The 18,969-nt window shown below is 50.5% G+C and overlaps 1 protein-coding gene across 4 annotated transcripts in view; it reads right to left on the reverse strand.

Moving 5' to 3' along the window:
- LOC133667153 (transcription factor Sp9) overlaps nucleotides 1-18,969 on the reverse strand; it is a 65,513-nt gene that overhangs the window by 10,889 nt on the left and 35,655 nt on the right. The window contains exon 1 of one of the 4 annotated variants that reach the window (XM_062083564.1): nucleotides 11,844-12,117. The exons of 1 other annotated variant lie outside the window; for it this stretch is intronic. In XM_062083564.1, coding sequence (XP_061939548.1) covers nucleotides 11,844-11,948 — 105 coding nt within the window. In that variant the 5' untranslated portion in view covers nucleotides 11,949-12,117. Of the gene's footprint in view, nucleotides 1-6,690; nucleotides 7,358-11,843; nucleotides 12,133-18,969 lie in introns of those variants that run through there. 2 more of the 4 variants (XM_062083565.1, XM_062083567.1) reach the window with 2 other exon arrangements.

Consider the following 18,969-nt stretch of genomic DNA (forward strand, 5'->3'; position numbering starts at 1 on the left):
ACGGTTGGAATTTGTCGAATGTGTATATAATTATTATTAAAAACTGGAAGAGTTGCACGTCTTAACGAATCGTACGTAGCAATCCTTCGAAATATAAAATATTCCATAAATCTTGAATTCTGTTTACACGATCCATTAAACGGGTAAGAGAGTTTCTTCGAATATATTACAGTTTCTACTACATTCTAAATAATTGTTTTAAAAACTTTTGTATTTACTTTTATCCGATAGTTTTTTATCACATCCTTTCCACTCACTGGATGAAAACTTTTTTTTCTCGAGTAATATGGGTGACGGGGCAGTCAATGAAGGCGGTTAATGAAAGATTCAAGCGTGAAAGGGAATTGATCCGCGCCTCGAAATTGGCCTCGCGTGTCTTCCTCGCGAGGAACCGCGCGAATTTATGGCTTCATCGTATCGTGCTTCCGTATCGTAAATTCATCGTATACGCAAGCGCGTGCACGAGCGCGCTTTTCCTACGGCTTTTTTGGCTCGCGTTCCCGGGATTATGCAAATCGCCACCCGTTAACCGGGGCGAAGATTATAAAATAACTTTTCACCTGTCATGTTTCGTTTGTAACGATCACGATTTTCCAAGCGATAGCGCGGTTAAACAGTCGGTCGGGTTCCACGCTCTTGTGTGTCACGCATTGTGTTGTTGTTAAAAAAAGGAAGAGGAGAAAGAGTAAACGCGTTGACAAAACTCCTACGATCACGTAATCTCTCGAATGCTTCTATTCACGTGTACTTTGATCCATTATCAAAAATTATCCAAGCTCTCTCTCTCTATATATATACATATATACACATGGACGTAATTCGCAAAGGGGTGTCGATTACCCTAAGCGAATTGAAAAAACGACGATCCGTTTAATTCGATCGGCGAAGAATCGCGTGGATGCCGTGGATCGGTTTATCAGATATAGCCGGTATTGAATCAGTCCATTAGAAGCGTATCCAACCCCTCGTGAACCCTCAGAAATCGCGGATCCACCCTCGCGTCCCCTCGACGATGGCCCGTAACGGAGAGATCGCTGCAACAGACTGTGACATATTAGGCCACCCCCTGAGGGCATCATCCCCGTATAAGAGGCCCATAAAGAGGGTGACTCCGCGCCCAGATTTATTGTTTCGCGATTTAGTGGGCGACCGTGGGAGCTGATGCTGCGGTCGCTCTATATTCGGCCCCTCCTTCGAACTCGTAAATAAATTATCGTACACGGAGAGAGATATTTTTATACATATATATATAGAGAGAGAGAAACGGAGAACAATATATTTGGATATATCCTATTCGGGAGATCGCGGAGTACAAGATAAGCAAGGCAAGAATCGCGACGAGGATCCAGTTCTTTCTTAAAGAGAAAGGCGTTGCTGCCGCGAGATTTATTGCCATCCACCATTCCCATGAAAACTTGGAAACCGTTTTCCCCTCCATAAAAATTCATGGTCGTTGTAACAGTCGCCTCTCGTCGCGCGTTTTTTCTTCCTCGAACACACACACATATATGTGTACGATAAAACGAGATAAAAACACGCTGTCGGATTCCTAAAATCGTTTACGCAACGCTTTAAAGGAGGGAGGAGAGATAAGAGCGTGGGCGTCGAAATGCAAATTATCCAAGGAGAGTGAAACGAAGAAAATTGAACCGATCCCGTTCGAGGCTGTTCCGGTTTCTCCTTCGAGTCGCTCGACTTACGCAACGATCGCGCGATACGCGGTTTGGAAATCTGTCCGCCCGATGCGAAACAATCGATCGAGTAATCGATAATTTCCAACGAAGCCAACAACGGACGTGCGAGATATTTTCGTTCAAGGAAATTAAAATCGAGGATCCAGAGGTTCACGCGTTACATCATCGTCGATTGGCAAGGATCGTTGCCAAACATTGATTCAAAGGAAGATCCAAGATTCGATACGTTTTCGGTTGAACCAGCTGTTCGCACGATATTATTTCTACATTTCGTGTAATAAAATAATTTTCCTCGGGACGACTCGATATCGATTCGAGGTTGTGGCATTCCTACGTAAACTCCAACCAATTATCCCTGCCGCTTGCTGAAAAACCCGGTCTTTCTCGCCCTGACGGCGAGAGCACGCGATCGAGGCGTTCACGGGAGAGGCGCGAACAAGTTCCAAGTCGGCCGTATTCATTTGCTAAAGGGAAAATCGCGGCCTGGACGCTGGATCTCGTGCCGGAAGCTTTTTACCAAGCCTTGGAAAGGTTCGTTGCCCCCCTCCGTCGCGGAGAGACTGGATTGTCTCGTCAATTAATTTCGCGGAAACGAGGCAATCATCATTGGCTCTCGGCTCTCCCTTAAACCTCTCCTTGCCCGCGCTATGCACGCGCGTTAAAAAAAGAAAGAAATTCGCGCAGGGTCGATGGGACGTATAATAGGCAGTCGATAAATCATCGGGGCCCTCGATGGACGAATAAGCCAACGTTTGGTATTTTGGTTCCGGCTCGGCGGGAGTTTGGCACCCCTGCGGGGGATCCCTGCTGTTGCCACGCTTCTCCCCCCTCGTGAATCGAGAGGAAGAGAGACGATCGAGGTGTTCGGAATAGAAGCGTTGTCTCGTGTACGATGATCGAAGAATCGAGGGAAGCAACCTCCTCTAACAGGACGTTGTATCGTTTAAACGCGGCGACCGCGATTTCACGCTGTGGGTGGAGAAAAGGAAGGAAAGGGAAAGGAGAAGAAACGTTGCATTGTGTTTAACGGTGGAAAGTAGTCGGGTTAATAGAATCGAGTCGAGTTGATAATCGAGTCTCCTCCGCTTTAACCGCGCCTCGAGGTGTTCGAGTATTGTTCATCTTTTCCCATCATCCGGTCCGGTGAATGACGCGATGATACGTCACGATAATGGCCGGTAATTCGACGTGTACCATCTCGTCGTGGAGGCTCGTGCGCGCTCTACGATATTGTTTACAACGATGCAACATCTAGAGAGAGAGGGAGGGAGGGAGAGAGAGAGAGATGTCTTGGGTTTTCAATTATCGAACCTTGGAGCTATATGGATGGATGATGGTCGAGGATTGGAAGGCACACACGCACAACCATCTCCACCAAATTGCACTCTCGACTAGGAGGAGCCACGCCGTACGACAGACATAGTCGTCGTCACGAATCCGTCCTCGCGATATTCCCGGATATTCCAGTTCTACTCTCGAGATACAAGGGCATTTAATCACCTCCCCCCTTCCCCACCATTGGAAAAGTTCAAACAGTGGAGAACAAGAAGTAGAAGGAATTCCACGTTTCTTCCATTCGATGAATAATTCCGTCGAGGAGGACCTAGGTATCTAGGGGGGAGGGAATAATGACCGATAATTCGAGGTACTGACTCTCGCGCTGCCTATAGGGAACGCACGCGGATCGAGCAGGGTTGGAGGGAGGGGGAGGTGGTTACGGTTTTCAATTATCGAACCTTCCACGATAACTATGCCGGCCAACTTGCGTACGTGCATTTTACCCGCGAGTATAATACACCCCCTACTAAACCGAGCCTATGAAATTGCATCTTTGACCGTTTAATGAAAGCCGGCCGTGCACCGTAATGAATATCTTACGCTTCGTTCGCTTTCAGCGACTGCTGCCTAGTTGCCGCCGCAATCTCTCCCCCTGCCCGCCCCCCTCCCCGCGATGGAAAATCCATCCACTCTCTAATTCGTCTCTAACTCGCTATAAAGAGCTCGGCCAACGTCGTTAAACGACCTATGAAAACGACCTATTGCACACCGGCGACACACGATAATATATGGCTGGTATATAGCGAGTAAGTATCGAGAATTGTTGTCGGTTTGCAAACTGAACGTGACTAAACGCGCGTAACTAAACGCGAAAGGGGAAGAAGGTGGAAAAAAACGTGTGGACAAAGGACGGGGACAGGGAGGGGGTAAAATTGATCGATCATACGGCGGAAGAAGAAGAAGAAAAAAAGGAACGGTTTTTCCAAGACGAGCGGCCATGTTGTCACCCCGACGGAGGAACATCTGCCACGTCCGACCGGTTGGTTGCGTTTCCAACGAGTTTTGCTCGTCGAAAGGGTGTTTAACGTCCAACGAGTGCGGCGAAAACGATTCCATTAAAAGCTCGGTAGGCGTGACGACGGAATCGGCAGGGATTTTTGTCATCGTGCCTACACCTTTTCCCCCCGTCCCCTCGATCGAGGGGATGGACGCTCGAATAACACTCCGGCAACTTTGTTCCCGGGGGCAAAGACAAAGCCGGACGGAGAGAGAGAAATTTTCCGGGAAATTCGTCGCCGGAAATGACAAATTGGAGTGACACGTCCTCGTTGCACGCAGGTAAATCCTCTTAGGGCCGCGTAAAAAGGCCCCTGGGCCCCTCCGTTCCCCCGATGCACGGCCGTATTTTTGCGACAAACGGTGCACTCCGCAGCGCCCGTTCGCAGTCCATTGTCGTCCATGAAAATGTCAACGGGGCGTCGCTTAAAAAGGACACTTTTACCCTACGAATCGGATTATCGGATTACCAGCGTTGGAAGTGAAGTGGAGCGAAGTTGCTCGCTGATCTCTTCCCTCCCCGTCCTTTCTTGTTCGATAATTTTCGCGAGTCGAAATAAGGATACCTGTCTCTCCGCGAAGCGAGAAAGAAAATTCGTGACGAAGGGCGACGGGCGACGGGTCGCGGCGATATCTCGCGGTGTATCGTCGCGTACGTGAATAAATAATAAAGAAAATTCATCGCGATGCTCGATTCCCGTCGCGATCGATGCCGTGTTGTATATATCGTGATCGAAATAAAGTCGAGATCGATCCTCGAGGCGAAACGGGCGACTTAGTCACCCGGTTGGATTGCTTACTTATAGCTCGAATTGTCGATAAAAAGAGAAAAAGGGAAGAAAAGAAAAGAAAAAATTCCGTCGTCGCCCGATTAATTAATCATCGCGGGCAATCCATAGAAATATCTATCCATCCGTTGCTCCGTTTTTACGAGTTCCACGAACGAATCGTGCCCACTCTTACGAGAACGAAATACACCGCGTGGAAAAATAGGTAGATTTCGGGAAAAAAAGGAAACGAAGGGATTCGTGTAAAGGAAAAATGCTCCGTTTGCGCAAGCCTAAGTTGTATGTACGTATGTGTGCGTCTTGTTCGTCTTCGTCCTTTGCAAGGATCGAGTGACGAGAGGAAGTAGGTATCGTGTTACCGTCCCACGCATCCTGTCAAGTGGATCCTCTTGGTGCACAAAGAGGAGCAGACAAATAATTGGCTCCTTGGGCGCGCAGGTAAAATGCCAGTCCCTTTGATCCCTTGAGAACCTTGCGTAAGAACTATTATATCAAGGATACTCGATACATTGGGATCGGATGATTCAATGATGCGAGCGAAGAAGAAGGGCCGTGAAAGAAAAGTAAATCGTTCGTTACATTCTCGACGCGACGGATTAAATGTCTCTGATTCCGTCTCTTCGTGGCGGGACGAAGAAAGAGAGAAAGAAAAAGAAAAATCCGCATCGCGCTCCATTTCAGAACGGTTACGTCCAGCGGGAAGGGATTTCCATTCCGAGATTAATTTTCGCCACGACACACGACGACACCAGAAACAGAAAACGTTCTCTCTGCCGACTTAATTAACATTCGTGCGAGTCTCTTTTTCGATGCCAAGGATTTAATTACTTTTTTTCCTCTCTTTTCTTTCTTTTTACATCGACTCGTAAATCATCGGAGCCGAGGCCACGGTAACAGCGGCGTCCTTCTTGCCGAGTCATAAAATAAAAAGTTCGGGGCGACCGCGAGAGGGAACACGTGTTGCGGCAGAAAGAGAGAGAGAGAGAGAAAGAGAGAAAGAGGGCACACAAAAGACGACGGCCGGACGTTTCGTCGTCCGACGAAACAGTGTTCGTGGCTACGAAGACTGGTCGCTTCTGTCAAAACAGAATGGATCATCCCGGATAATCTGTCGGATTACAGAACGGCGCAACACGATAATGCGAGGAGTAGCCTCAGGTAGCCTCTCCTAGGATCCCTCTCGCCCTGTCCGGACAATGTCAACGAGTCGTACAAAAGCGACAATGCGGATATACGGCAAGTCTCGGCCCTGCATCTGCGCCAATATCTCACTAATGCGAAACGCTACGCGTCCTTCGTGAAAGATACGAGGCGATACGAAATCGTACGATACCGCGTTCTCGAGCACCTGGTCCACAGGAGGAGGGGAGAATATCTTGAAGAGATCCTATCCATCTCCAGTTCTCTCTCCGAAAATTGTATCCGAAACGAGCTTAATTTGCGGGCTCGAGTGGTGGCGAGATTTTATCGAACCGGTGGAAAAAAGGGCTTTGACAGGAAGGTGACAAGTCGAACAGTAGCACCTGAGATCCTAAGCTATGAGATCCTTACTCTGCTCGTTCTACGCCCTACCTGGCGGGGGACGGATTAAGATCCCTATCTGGGAGGAGGTCGAGTAATTGACCTTGCCTTGGGGAGAGATCGGAGGTTGACAGCTTACCCTTGCCCCTGGCGGCGGACCTTTAAACGACCGTAGCGCGTAGATCGTAGGAATCGGTTGAGATTCACGTCGTGCTTCTTCCCGTACTTATATATACACGAAACGATGTTCAACGATCCTGCTACGTTAGCGTATACAGATCGTAATTACGGCGATCGTCGCTAACCGATTTTCGCGGTTATGAAAGCTTATGAAGCTCGAGAGAGAGACTCACCACATGTCCGTGCACCGGCGACTTGGCGATCGATTGTAACTGCGGATATAGTTGACCAGCCGCAGCCGGCGTCATGTCGGTCAACATCTCAAGTTGACGACGCGTCTCAACGACTAGATTCGACGATTCGCGGAATCCTGCCGGCCTTTTCGCTCCTCTTCTACGGTGTTGGACGAGTTCCTCCCTCCTCCAAGGGGAGGCAGTTTTTCCTCTCTCTCTCTCTCCGTGCACACTGTTCGTTTTTCTTTTTCTTTTTTTCACTTGCGAGATTCACCGAGCGAGATTCGAGAAACTTGGCGTCGAGTCGGAAGGGAGGAAGGAAGGAAGAAAGTTGGTCGAGGGGCCCCGTGTAACTCGTGTCCCCACGGCCGTCGGGTGAATAAAAAAGCGTAGCGGGTCGGATTGAAACGTTTGCGGATTGCGTGAACGTCGGGGAAACCGGTTAACGTGGTTCCCGTTCTTCGCCCCGTGACAGACTGCCGGCTATCCGATCGGCTTTGCCCCGACCAGACAGGGGAATGGTAGTAGTAGGGAAGCGAGCACCACTTCGGCCCCCGGGCAAAAAGGGGGCAGAGCCTGTTGGGCGGAACCAAGGGGAGAACCCAGTTGCCGCCCCTGACCGCCCTTGTGCCGTCCCCGCTTCCTCCACGCTTTATTTATCCCCTCCGACTCCCCTCCACCACTCCCGCGCTCGCTCTTCCACCGTCCCGCTCCCCTCCACAACTCTATCTATCCTTCGCCCTCCCCTCTCGCCCAATCTCTTGTCTCGCTTGCATCGTTGCAGCCGCGATCCTAGCCTCCTCCCCACTCCTCGATAATTTAACCGTGAAATGCGCGCGCACAACGCCGCCACGGAGTGGAGGCACGCGTACGACGACTTTGGTGGTGCCCTCTCTCGTCGTTTCCCGTCCATGGACTTTCCACGTTTTGCCCTTTCCCTCTTCCTTCCTTCCTTCCTTCCTTCCTTCCTTCCTTCCTTCCTTCCTTTCTTTCTTTCTCCCTTGTTTTTCTCCCGTTCCAACCGAGGGCTTACGTGACCCCAAGTTGTCGTATTAACTTGCGGGCCTCGATGTTTTGACGTAACGGTATGCGCGTATTTAAATACCGACATGCCACTATCCGATACCGGGCGAAACGGGCAAAGTTCATCGACCGGGTAATTGATATACAAATCGAATCGAGCCGTTCTGCGTGGAAACAAAGTTTTCTTTTTTTCTCTTTTCTCGCCGTATCCGAGATTTGACACGGTATCCTTTTCTTTTCTTTTCTTTTCTTTTTTTTTTATTCGTTAGATCCGTACGTATACGAAATAGTATACGAGCGATACGAGTTATTTTTCTTCTGATTGTGACGCGAATCGAGGGGACGGCGACGAGTGTCGCGAATACAAAGGGAATACGGACACGCGTCTGGCCGGACACGTCTCGTTCTACTTATCGCGACCGCGGTAACTGCGAGGAGAAAAAGCGCGCGCGGATCTCGATCGACTTTTTGCCACGCGAAATAAATTATCGCTTAATCTACAACGACATTTGCGACCGTTCGAACGAGCGAATGGTTGGATCCGAAGCATTATGACCTTGTTGAGGAGATTCATGCAAAGGGAACGCAAAAAGATCACGGCATACCGTCTTACGAGCGTCTAATGTGATTTTAATCGAGGAGTTTGAATTTCAAATGTTATCGACCGGGCCGGTATCAACCGGTCTCCGTATATATGATGGATGAAATTTCAAGAAACGAGGAACGCGGGTCTATTACGACCGTTCCTCCCATTGGCGTATCGATCGTCTTTTTCAACAGCCGGTCACCTCGTTACCGCGTTAACGTAGATTGATACGATTACGGATCGGCGTCCACGGTTAACCGGTTAACTACGCCAATGGACGGCGTAGAAACGGACGCGGTATTCGGCTTCGGTATTAGGTCCTAATTTTCCATAATGGAAGAGAATCGAGGCGCCACTGTGGCGAGGCGACCGTCTAATCGCGGCCCATTCATAACCGCTCTTCGTCTCTTCGTTTGCCGGGACGAGGAAGAAGCCATCTCTTCCGCGGCCAATTTGCGCGTAATGCCTCCGTCGTCAGCCATCGTCTTTAACGTTCCATAATTTTCTAAAAACGTCCGTTACTTGCAATGGCGTACAACTGCCGTAAATATCTAAATTTTATATTCCGCTTCCAAATCATAACGATTTATGATATATTCGAGTAAGATTTCTTCCCATCGACGAAATATCTCTCTCTCTCTCTCTCTCTCTCTCTGGATGAGACATCGCCAGAACGAGAATCTTATGGGTTCAATGAACAATGTTTGCCGTAATTCTTTCGAACCGGTTAAACTTTTCCATCACACGTAGCTGTGTCGTGCTCGAGGATCGATACAAGTTCTAATCGGGGAACAAATATTTCGCGGAACAGCGAGACATTATCGGCGGCAATCCCCTCCCCCACGATTCGAGGAGACGATGATGCGTAGATCGCGTGCGATCGGGCCACAAAAGTGGCGCGATCCACTCCACCACCTCGTACGCGTTGTTACAGGGGACGAAGCGAGAAAAGGGATGTTTTACAATGAACGAATCGGGATCGGGATCGGGACGTTAACGTCCTTTCAAACGTTGGATTGGATCGTGCAAATGAGAATCATCTCCGAGGGGGGGAGGAGAATGGCGCGACCACCTTTTATTTTCCAACTTCGATCGATCTCCCCTCCCCCCTCGATCGTTTTCTTCCCCCTTTTTCCACTCCATTTTAGATTTTCGGGCTATAGAAACGAGGCTCGTTATTTATTAGGTTGCGCGCATCTCTCAGTCCGATCACGCACGCACGGTCGATCGCCCCTCCCCCTCCGAGATGGAAAGACGGAAAAGAGACGGGGAGGGAAGACGACGACCGATTTACGGAGAAAATCAATCGATCGATCGATCGATATCGCGGCTACGAAATGACGTATCGTTGATTGGCGTTGAGAGACGAGGTGAACGGGGTTGAAAGGGAAATGGAGGGGAGGGGGGGGGCGCCATAGGCCTGACGGGGGCGGATAATGACAGGGCGGCCTCGCGAGGCCTAAGATGGGACCACGTTGGGACCAGAGAGCTGCTCGGCCTCTTTTGCCTCTTATACGACCATGTGGCCATCGGGAGATGCTGATGGACTAATAATTACCAAGGAACCGAGCTTCGCATACAGCGGCTGGGACCGTCGAAAATGAAGATTCACCTCGGGACCAGAGCCCTGCCGTAAGATCGAATATGCGGTTTAGAAGCGTTACACCGCTCGACCCGCCTCGCGTTTAATAACCGCCGATATCTGTTTATCGAACGGGGCGCGCCATTGTAAAGACGTCGGGTTGAGCTCCCTGTCGCGATCGAGTCCAGTTTCCAATTCCACTGAATCGTGAAACGCTCAGAGCGGAACCGGTCGCGAGTCTCTACGAATCGGGCCGAACCTTATCCGAGCGGTTATTCTCGGCGGTATTCTAAGCTGGTACTATAAGGTTCTAATTGTCGAAAAGAATTATAGGGTGTATATACGGGGAGGGATCGGCCACGGTCGAATAAATAGTAGCGAGGCGTAGCTCGTTTCGACCGTTGTCGGTGATTCGTCTCACCGAACGAGGGGGCGCGAAGAAGGGGGAGGGAGCGCAGTTCCGTTTGAGGCTTTTAAGGTCGGGCAGCAGCACGTTTTCGCCGTGAAACAAGGCGAAGAGAAACTTGTCTAGGGCGCTGATTTACGGACTCGTTGGCCTGGAATCGTACAACTCGCGTCTGCATCTCGTGGTTTCGGAATAGAGAGACTCTCTCACCCAGATTTATGGTGTGTTCCGCGTGGAGGAGGGAGCCGCCGATTCTCCGTAACTCACTGGCGGCAACTCGGTGCTTCTCTTTGGTCGCGGCGGGTAATCCGCGAGCAAAATGAGGGAAAAGGAAAGGAGAAGGAGAGACGAGTCGAATGAATAATCGTAATAACGCGTGAACCGTCAAGACGATATTGCTTCCGAGCAAATGTTAATTGTCGGCTGGTTAAGATTGCTAATTCCAATTCCGGAAGGCAGAGGACATAATTAACCAGAGTGTCGGAATAATTAAGCCGCCAATCCAATGATTACAGATCGCGCATAATATTATCCTGGTTGCGATCGAGCTATCGAGTGAGTAAACTCGATAGCAGCGGCGAATTCGGGCGGTTTTTCGAACCGGCAGCAACACGGGGAAAAATCAATTTGATGGCATTGCTCCTCGAAGGAACGGAGCGAGAGCGTGAAGAATCGGCGCAAAAAGGGAGGGGGGAGAGGAGTCGGGAAACAATTAGCCGGCTGATGGAGGATCAGGCCGACAAATTCGCGCGCATGTTCCCTGCAAGTTGAGATTGCAAAATGACGTGCAAACTGAGGGACGCCCTCGTCCGCCCCCTGGCAATACGGTAATCACTATAATTACGTATCGAGCCCTTATATTAATATCCCCCAGCTACGTCTCTCTTTCCCCTCCTCGCGCCCCTCCCCCTCCCCCTCTCTCTCTCCCGCGACGATTCGTACTTAGCCTTACCCTTAGCGAAGCGAGAGAGCCTTTACATTCTTTTCCCCCGCAACCTTTCACGCGAGCCGATCAACACCGATTCATTATTATCGCCGTGTCGTGTTACGCTCGTTAATGGGAGGCTTGCGCGACCCAGATTATGCTTGCTTGCGTTTTCCACGGGGAGAAGCGTCGACTCGGGTCGAGAGGTGGACGAATCGACGAACGACGCCCCTCCTCGTAGTCGGGAGCCACGTTCTTTCCACGCTCACGCGATTATCGGCGTCAAATCGAATTGCGAGATCCGATTGGCAATCGTGCAAATTGAATTCCGGCCGGGAGACGGTGAATTGGCGACGCGTTAAGGAGAATCTGAGGGGGAGGGGTGCGTGAGGCCCCTCGCGTCGGGCCTCTTTCGCCGGGAGATGAACAATTAACGAGGGAGGGTGCCCCCCCTCGTTAACGCCCAGGATGTCGTCGCTGAAGGGATGCTGATAGATAGATTCCCTCCGTCCGAATATCGTTGCCGATATATCGGTGGAAAAATATACATCGACGAAATTTCACCCCCTTCCGACCTCCCCCCGCAATTATCCCCCTTATCTGTACATCGAATCGTTGTTTACAACTTTACCTCAAGATACTCGGCGGTATCCGTGGATTGCTGGACGGCCGTCGGCGGCATGGCGATAACGTTTTGCGGGTGGGCGGGATGCGTGTATTGATACGCGCAATTCATCCTTCGATATCTTCACATCAAGTCCCGTTTCTACCGGTTTTATTCAGATTTTATTTTCCAGCGCACCAGTCTGTCCCGACTTAATCCAACTTAGTCAACTGCGCGTTCGAGTGGCGTTGCATTTAAACTCGAAGACGAGAAGGGAGGGGACGTTATCCGTTTCCACGAGGCATGCTCCGTCTCGATACACAACAGATACGCGCGAGGAAGGAGGAGGACAAACGCGTTTCCGGAAGGGGATTGCAATTAGACTCGGGACACTGGAGGTGCAGCTCGCGGCGTGCAACAATTATAACTGAGAGCTTTTTCGTCCCCTACGTGGAAGAAAACCGCGGAGTCCACGGAGGCGGATCTCCTCCTCTCTCTCTCTCTCTGCCACCACGATCCCACGTTACCTTTCGCGGGTGAACGGGGGTATATAGACGCGAACACGCGGCGAGTTCGAGACGTGTGCGAGTTGGAACGCCAGTGGTCGGCCACGTCCCGCAGGAATTCCCACAAGTGTGTATCCATCCTGGAAGGTGTTGCTGGTGGGGCAGAAGCAGCGCCCGCCCTCGCAACGGTCCTCCTCGTACGACCTCGCGATTGTCTAATCCTCCTGGCAACCCTAACGAACCCTCCCCCTCCCCCTTTCCTTTCCTCCTCCTCCACCGCACACTCCCGACCAATTAAAACGCGCTGCGATCACGTGGTTCGCTCCCGCGACCACCGCTTCTTCTTCTTCTTCTTCTTCTTCTTCTTCTTCTTCCTCCTCCTCCTCCTCGTCTTTTCGGCTCCGTTGTAACCGTTGCTTTTACATCACCACCCCTTTCGGCTCCCTCCCTTTCTTCTTCTTCTTCTTCTTGCTTCGCTCGTGCCGAGGCGGATAAGTACGAGGCGTATTAGCGTGTCGTTGCAGGGAGGGGAGGTTTTTCGATTTCACGGATTTTTTCAGTGGTAATCTTTCGAGTTGAGTGGAATTGGATGGCTGGAGCAAGCGTTTGCTTTACACGGGGAGTGCAATTTGTCGAGCGGGCCTCGGTAATTAAAATTCAATCCCGAGTTACTCTCTCCTTCCCCCTTTGTCGGCGGTTAATTCAATTTTTGCGCGTTTAGAAGATGGCCGGTTATTGGTCGTCGCGAGTTAAACAAACACGGCCCACCTCCTCGCGGCGTCGTTGAGTTATCGCCTCGATTAAAAACCAGGCGAAGAAAAAAGGATCTCGAGATGAACGCGATAAACAGCGTAACGCAGCGTAATAGCAGGTATACGGATCTAGCCGTAATAACGCTCGTAACTTACGCTTTTTTAACGTTCCTATACAACGATCCGGCGTTATTATCGAGAAATTTATCGACACTCTCCTCCAAACTCTACTCCAATTCCCCCGTTTTCGAATCGAACGCAGATCCTTGCTCCCCTCTCCTCCGACCGTTTCGCAACTCGAGATGTATCGTATATCGCGACATTTAACCCACGATCCACGACTTTCTACTCCACGTCTCGGTCAAAAGATCGACCGATCGAGAATCTGTTCGATTGGAAAGCTGTGCAACGAGCGAGAAACGTTTCCAGTGTGAATTAGCTCGTGGATTAGGGACTTTAACGGAGGGATTGAATGAAAACGAGGCGGCAGGGGAAGAGAGGGAAGGCTTGGGTGAACGGATGATTGCCGGTGAATGGATTCGTATTCTCCCTCACGACGCATAATGCCAAAGTGCTTCTTTCTGCTTCTTTCTTCCTCCTCCACCTCCCCCCCCTCGGCCAGAGTGCGTAACACGATACAGTGGGAACCGCGTGTGATCCTTCATTCACCACCCGGCAAGAGGAGGAACGTTGCGGAAGGGACGAAAGGATTGCCACCAAGGATACTTGCCCGCCGACAAAGTCTCCCGCCGTCCTCTTCAACCCCCGACCGGGTTCAAGGGACGGTTGTTGGGCGCACCTTGTAAACTTTTATCTTGCGCCTCCCTCCTTGTTCCCTTTCTCGTGCCCGACTCCTCCACCCTCCTCCCGTTCGTAATTTTATATTTCGCCGACGCACCGTTTCCTTCTGTTTCCTTCTGGACGGACCAACCATTTCCAATCTCCTCTTGTAAACCGAGTTATAACCGATTAAGGTTAACGTGTGGCGCCAAGCAGCTTTTCCACAAACCGCGTTAAGGGATGATGAATGAGGGGCTGGGGAGAAAGAGAGAGAGAGGAAGGAATCGTTGAAACGACGCGAGATGAAAAATTGTGGAGAGTCGCGCGTTCCCTCGGAATATGAAACTGCCAGACGGACGGATGGACGGACGGTCGTTCTTTTCTCTTCTGAGTGCGCGAGCGGGCTCGAGCGCTCTGTTATTATATCTTTCTCCGTTGCTCGATCGAGAGAGAGAAAGAATAATAGCCTCTCCCTCTCCACGCATAGGCCGCGGCCTACAATTAAAACTCTCTCTCGCGCGTTCTCGAGGGGCGGGAATGGCGGTTTCTCGTTGGCCGGGTTAATCGATCCTCGAAACCCCGAATCCCGCGTCTCTCCTCCTCTCGTCGAGCTTCCTTCCTTCCCTCCCTGTTTTATATTTATATTCGCGCCGTTCCGTTTCGTCAAGCAGGGGGAGGGAGAAATTTACGTCTCGTTCCCGGAATCCGTCCATCGTAACGTCGTCCCCCCGGAAAGGGGAAAACATTCGTTTTCGCCGAGAAAAAGCCGGACACGTAACCCGGGGGAGGGAAAAAAGTGCTCGTGACGTACGCGAGAAAAGGGACACGAGGAAGAGAGAGGAGAAAGGGATCGATTCCACGCGTGAGATATACGCATAATGAAAAATTCGAAAGAGAGAATGAGAGGAGGGTCGGATAGGCAAGAATCGGGGAAGGAAGGGAAAAGGAGAAAAGGAGGAGCGTTGCATGGCACGGTGGCAGTTCGGTCACGACGGTTTTGGCCCGCATTACGGGTTACGCGGGCGGGGTAATCACGATGATTCCAAGTTCGGGGTCGGTCATCATCTCGTCACCGCGTCACCCGCGGCCAAAAAATCGTGGCACGCACGACGTCCTTAACCCCGTTGCTGTGCGTGGCGCATCAACGGCTCCAACCGACCATCGACAGACGCCAAGCAACGGGACGGTGGATGGAAACGAGGCACGGGAGGAGGGGCGGGATGGACTTTATGGACTTATCAATCATTTGGTAGCCCCGTGCAGAGAGCTCCGAGTTTGCCCTATGTTTCTTGTGCCGATTTGTACCCTGTTATTAGGGAGGATTGAAAGATTCCGGGGTCACCGTGGGGGGAATCGTGCCCCATTCACACGAATATACACGGGCCCGGGACACGTCCGCTTTAACCCTCTACGCTTCTCTATATATCCGTCGAAATATCGAGAATCTCGTCTCTCGTTGCGCACTCGGAACAAGACAACCCTTTCTTTTTTCAACTTTCAAGAGAAATATACGAAGAGATGGGTTTCGATGGGCCCCAAACAAGTAGATAAATAAATAAATAAGCAAGTTGTCGCGTGAGATCTCTCTCTCTCTCTCTTTCTCTCTCTTTCCATACATATATATCTCACTTTGTGGGTGGATATACGTTAGGCAGAAACGCATCTACGTGTGCTCGAGTATGAATGTACTCGCATTTTGAGCGGGGCAAGTGTAGAGGGGGCCGGGGACGGCGCGGTGCCCCGAACCCGGTAATTAAATAGCTGAACCCTGCAATTAGGGCCACTAAATCGTGGCGGACCATGGACCTGGCCAGCCAGGGGCCCGCCAGACACAAAAAACAACGTCGAAACGTTGGTTGAGCCGGCGCGAGCGAACCTCGCAGCGCACAGGGCACGAAACGAGGCCCGGGACGTGGACGTCGCGGGGGTGGCTCGGCTAATATGTGGGAACCTAATCGAGAGAGAAATGCCTAGAACCACGATCTACGAGCATCTCGACGCTGGTAGCTCGTCCACGTTTCGTTCGCACGCTCACCTCGCACGGAGAGAGAGAAGAAGAGAGAGGTGCTCGCCCGATCGCGTACGATATTCGAATGAAAGCGAGATGTTTATATTAGGAGAGACGAATTGTTTCGATCGTCGGATTATCGCCGATAATTCTATTAACCTTTGTCTTTAGAAACGTACGTTTACTAAAGAGGATTAGAGACGAATCTCATTCCTCGTTATTGTGTTCGATGTAAATACAATTATCGTGTCCGCCGATAATCCTATTAACTTTTCGGCTCGAGTTTATTTGAGGGGATTAGAAATGAATCTCACTTTTAATATTTATTTTCCCGTCGATTATGCCATTCTGTTTATTTCTCCATGTGCACTTATCGTGCGAATTTTTTAAGGAAAAAAAGAGGAAGTTAAAAAACGATAAAAAGGAATTTCGCGTTATTAGGACGAAGAATAAAAAAAGTTTACATTTTAAAAATCGCCTCTTCGAAAATTTCCCACTAATCGCAAGCGCCGACTTGACTCGACCATTCGTCAAACATTTCCCGCTTTTATCGAGGAGCGAAATTGGGGGCGGGCGTTGTATAGACAGGAACGAAGATAATAGTAACAAACTGTCTTCCTTCCTGGCCGAGGAGAAACGCTTTTCCCTTCACGTGCACGCGGGATCCATCGTGATTTCCGCGTATGCAAAATCGAGCGTGCACACGCACTAACAGTTCTCGTGGCGTTGGAGATGGATGACCGAGCATCACGCTCTCCCCGTCGTATTAAAATATCAGAGAGCCACCCCCGCCGCTGCATTAAATCAACCACCCAAGCCGGTTATCTTCCAAGCCTATCTGTGGACCGGCCGAGATATCGCACGAGCCACTTTCGACCTCGAGTCTCTTTGCATTTCTGGTAAATCTAGTGTTACTAGATTTCCTCCGTCGGTATAGCGGCGAGGAGAAAAAGGAGAAAAACTTTTCTTCTTTCTTTCTTTTTTTTTCTTTATACACTTTCTGCAAAGACGAGATATCTCGGTTTCGTCGCGGATACCACGGAGGAAATAATTCACGGCGACACGACGTGTCGTGGTTGCAGTTTCTCCTGCATGCGACACGCATTGTATTATGCATTAAGTTTGCTCTTATCAAAGAGGAGCTTTATGACCTCGTACAATTCAACGGAAACTCGATCGATTATTAACTCTCGAGTTTTCGAGATATCGATAAAATTACGAGCGATATTGCGAAAGAACGGATCCCGAAAAGAAAAAGATTCGATTTTCTAATCGTCCATAACGGCTAATGGATCTCGATCCAGAGACTCGATACACGTGTTCACTCGGTTGCAAAGCGAATCGACGAGAACGAGTCGAAGGACGAAACGAGTTAAAATTTGGAGGAGAGAAATCGAAAACAATTGCTGATTCCAAGTGTCCGACTGGAGAGGAGCACCGGTTATGAAATCGAAGAACGAACCGTGACGACCGAGAGGAACGAGCGGCCACCCGCTGGGAAGGCGCATGCTGCGAAAAGATCGCCTCCCGATCGAACACACCTTGGCGGCATTGTTGCGGGGCCGCGGGTGGCTTCGATCTTTACAAATAGGCTGCTAATGCAACAGGATGTATACACACGATACAGGTGTAGGCGTGGAAAGTGACGAGTAAACGCGACGACCGCCTCCCCCTCTTTTCCGATCAACGATTAAACCTTTTCCCCCTCTCCCCTTTCTCCAACGATCGTCGAACATTTACACGGGCAGGAGGAGGAGGAGGAGGAGGAGGGAAGAAAGACGAGCGCGAATTACCGAGAGATATTACAACGCGGCCGTTTAAAGAGGGGTGGTAAGTCGGTCGTTGCGACCGCAATCACGGGTTCTAAGTAGCGAAGGGAAAACACGGCCAACAGGGTTCTTCTTACGGTAGTTGGCCGTACGTGTTGGCTCGCGTTGAAGTCGGGAGGGGGCCGGCCGGCTGGGCCTGGCAGCGGTTAGGCCCGCGGTTACCGCGTGGTTATCAAGTTAACCTTTTACCTCGAAGCCGCGATGGGGGCTCGATGAGGTTTGCGGCCGGTCGAGGGGGAGAGGGGAAAGGAAGGAAAGAAAGAGGAAACGATCGAGGTGTGAAACCGCTCCAAAGCAAAGAGGCAAGAAATTGCGCTCGATTATCCTCTCTCCCCCCCTCCAAAGTGTCTCTTCCCTCTCCCCTCTTCCCCTTTGCAATGTATCGCTGCTCCTCGCATCTTTCTGGCGACCACGTGCACCGTGATGGGAGCCAATAACGGGCAACAGGTATCCGCGTGAAACGGGCGCAAAAAACGACCAACGAGGAAAAAAACAAATATATATATATATATACACATATATACGTATTTTATATATATATATATATTCATTATCCGGTTTGTAATTCATAACGCGCCATTAGTCATATTATTATAGTATTTACTCGCGACCCAATAGCGGGTGTCTCGGGCGTAGCTCGTTATTACACCGTGGCGCGCGCGGTAATTACCGAGTTCCATGTGGAAAGGGAAAGTTGGAGTTATGTAGGTGTGCACGAATGCGAATCGCACACAGGCGCGCGCCTATTAGCGTCATCGCTCGTGCCAAGAAGAGCGGACGATCATTCGCCGTGTCCACTTCGCGTCGATTCGTCTAGTTTTCCATTCCATTTTCCTGTCCATTTCTCCCTCGATTTCGCAAGGCAAACATTTTGCAAACTCGCACGGGGAGAAATAAGAGATAGGAAATAAGAGAGCGGATCGGAAGTTGAGGTGGACGCACGTTGCCAATACAGGCGAGAGCGTGGCGCGCACACGTTGCGGAGACGAGGAGAGTTATGGCCGCATTCGTCTCCATTATCCGGTGAATCATTGAGGGAACGACCTAACCTCGACGTTCGAGCTTTAACAGCGCCGATTCTTGTACGTCGATATCCTTTGCGAGCCCGGCTCGAGTGTATACCTACGCTCCGTACAGCCGCATTATTGTTTGCATAAACGCGATCCGTAAATCTACCCCCGATTTGCAATTCCCTCCTCTTACGTAAATGCGCGCACGGCAACACGCGCACATATATTTTACACCGCGATTCCTCCGCCCGACACCGCCGTGGATTTA

The sequence above is a fragment of the Apis cerana genome, linkage group LG13, assembly GCF_029169275.1.
Source record: "Apis cerana isolate GH-2021 linkage group LG13, AcerK_1.0, whole genome shotgun sequence".
NCBI lineage: Eukaryota > Metazoa > Arthropoda > Insecta > Hymenoptera > Apidae > Apis > Apis cerana.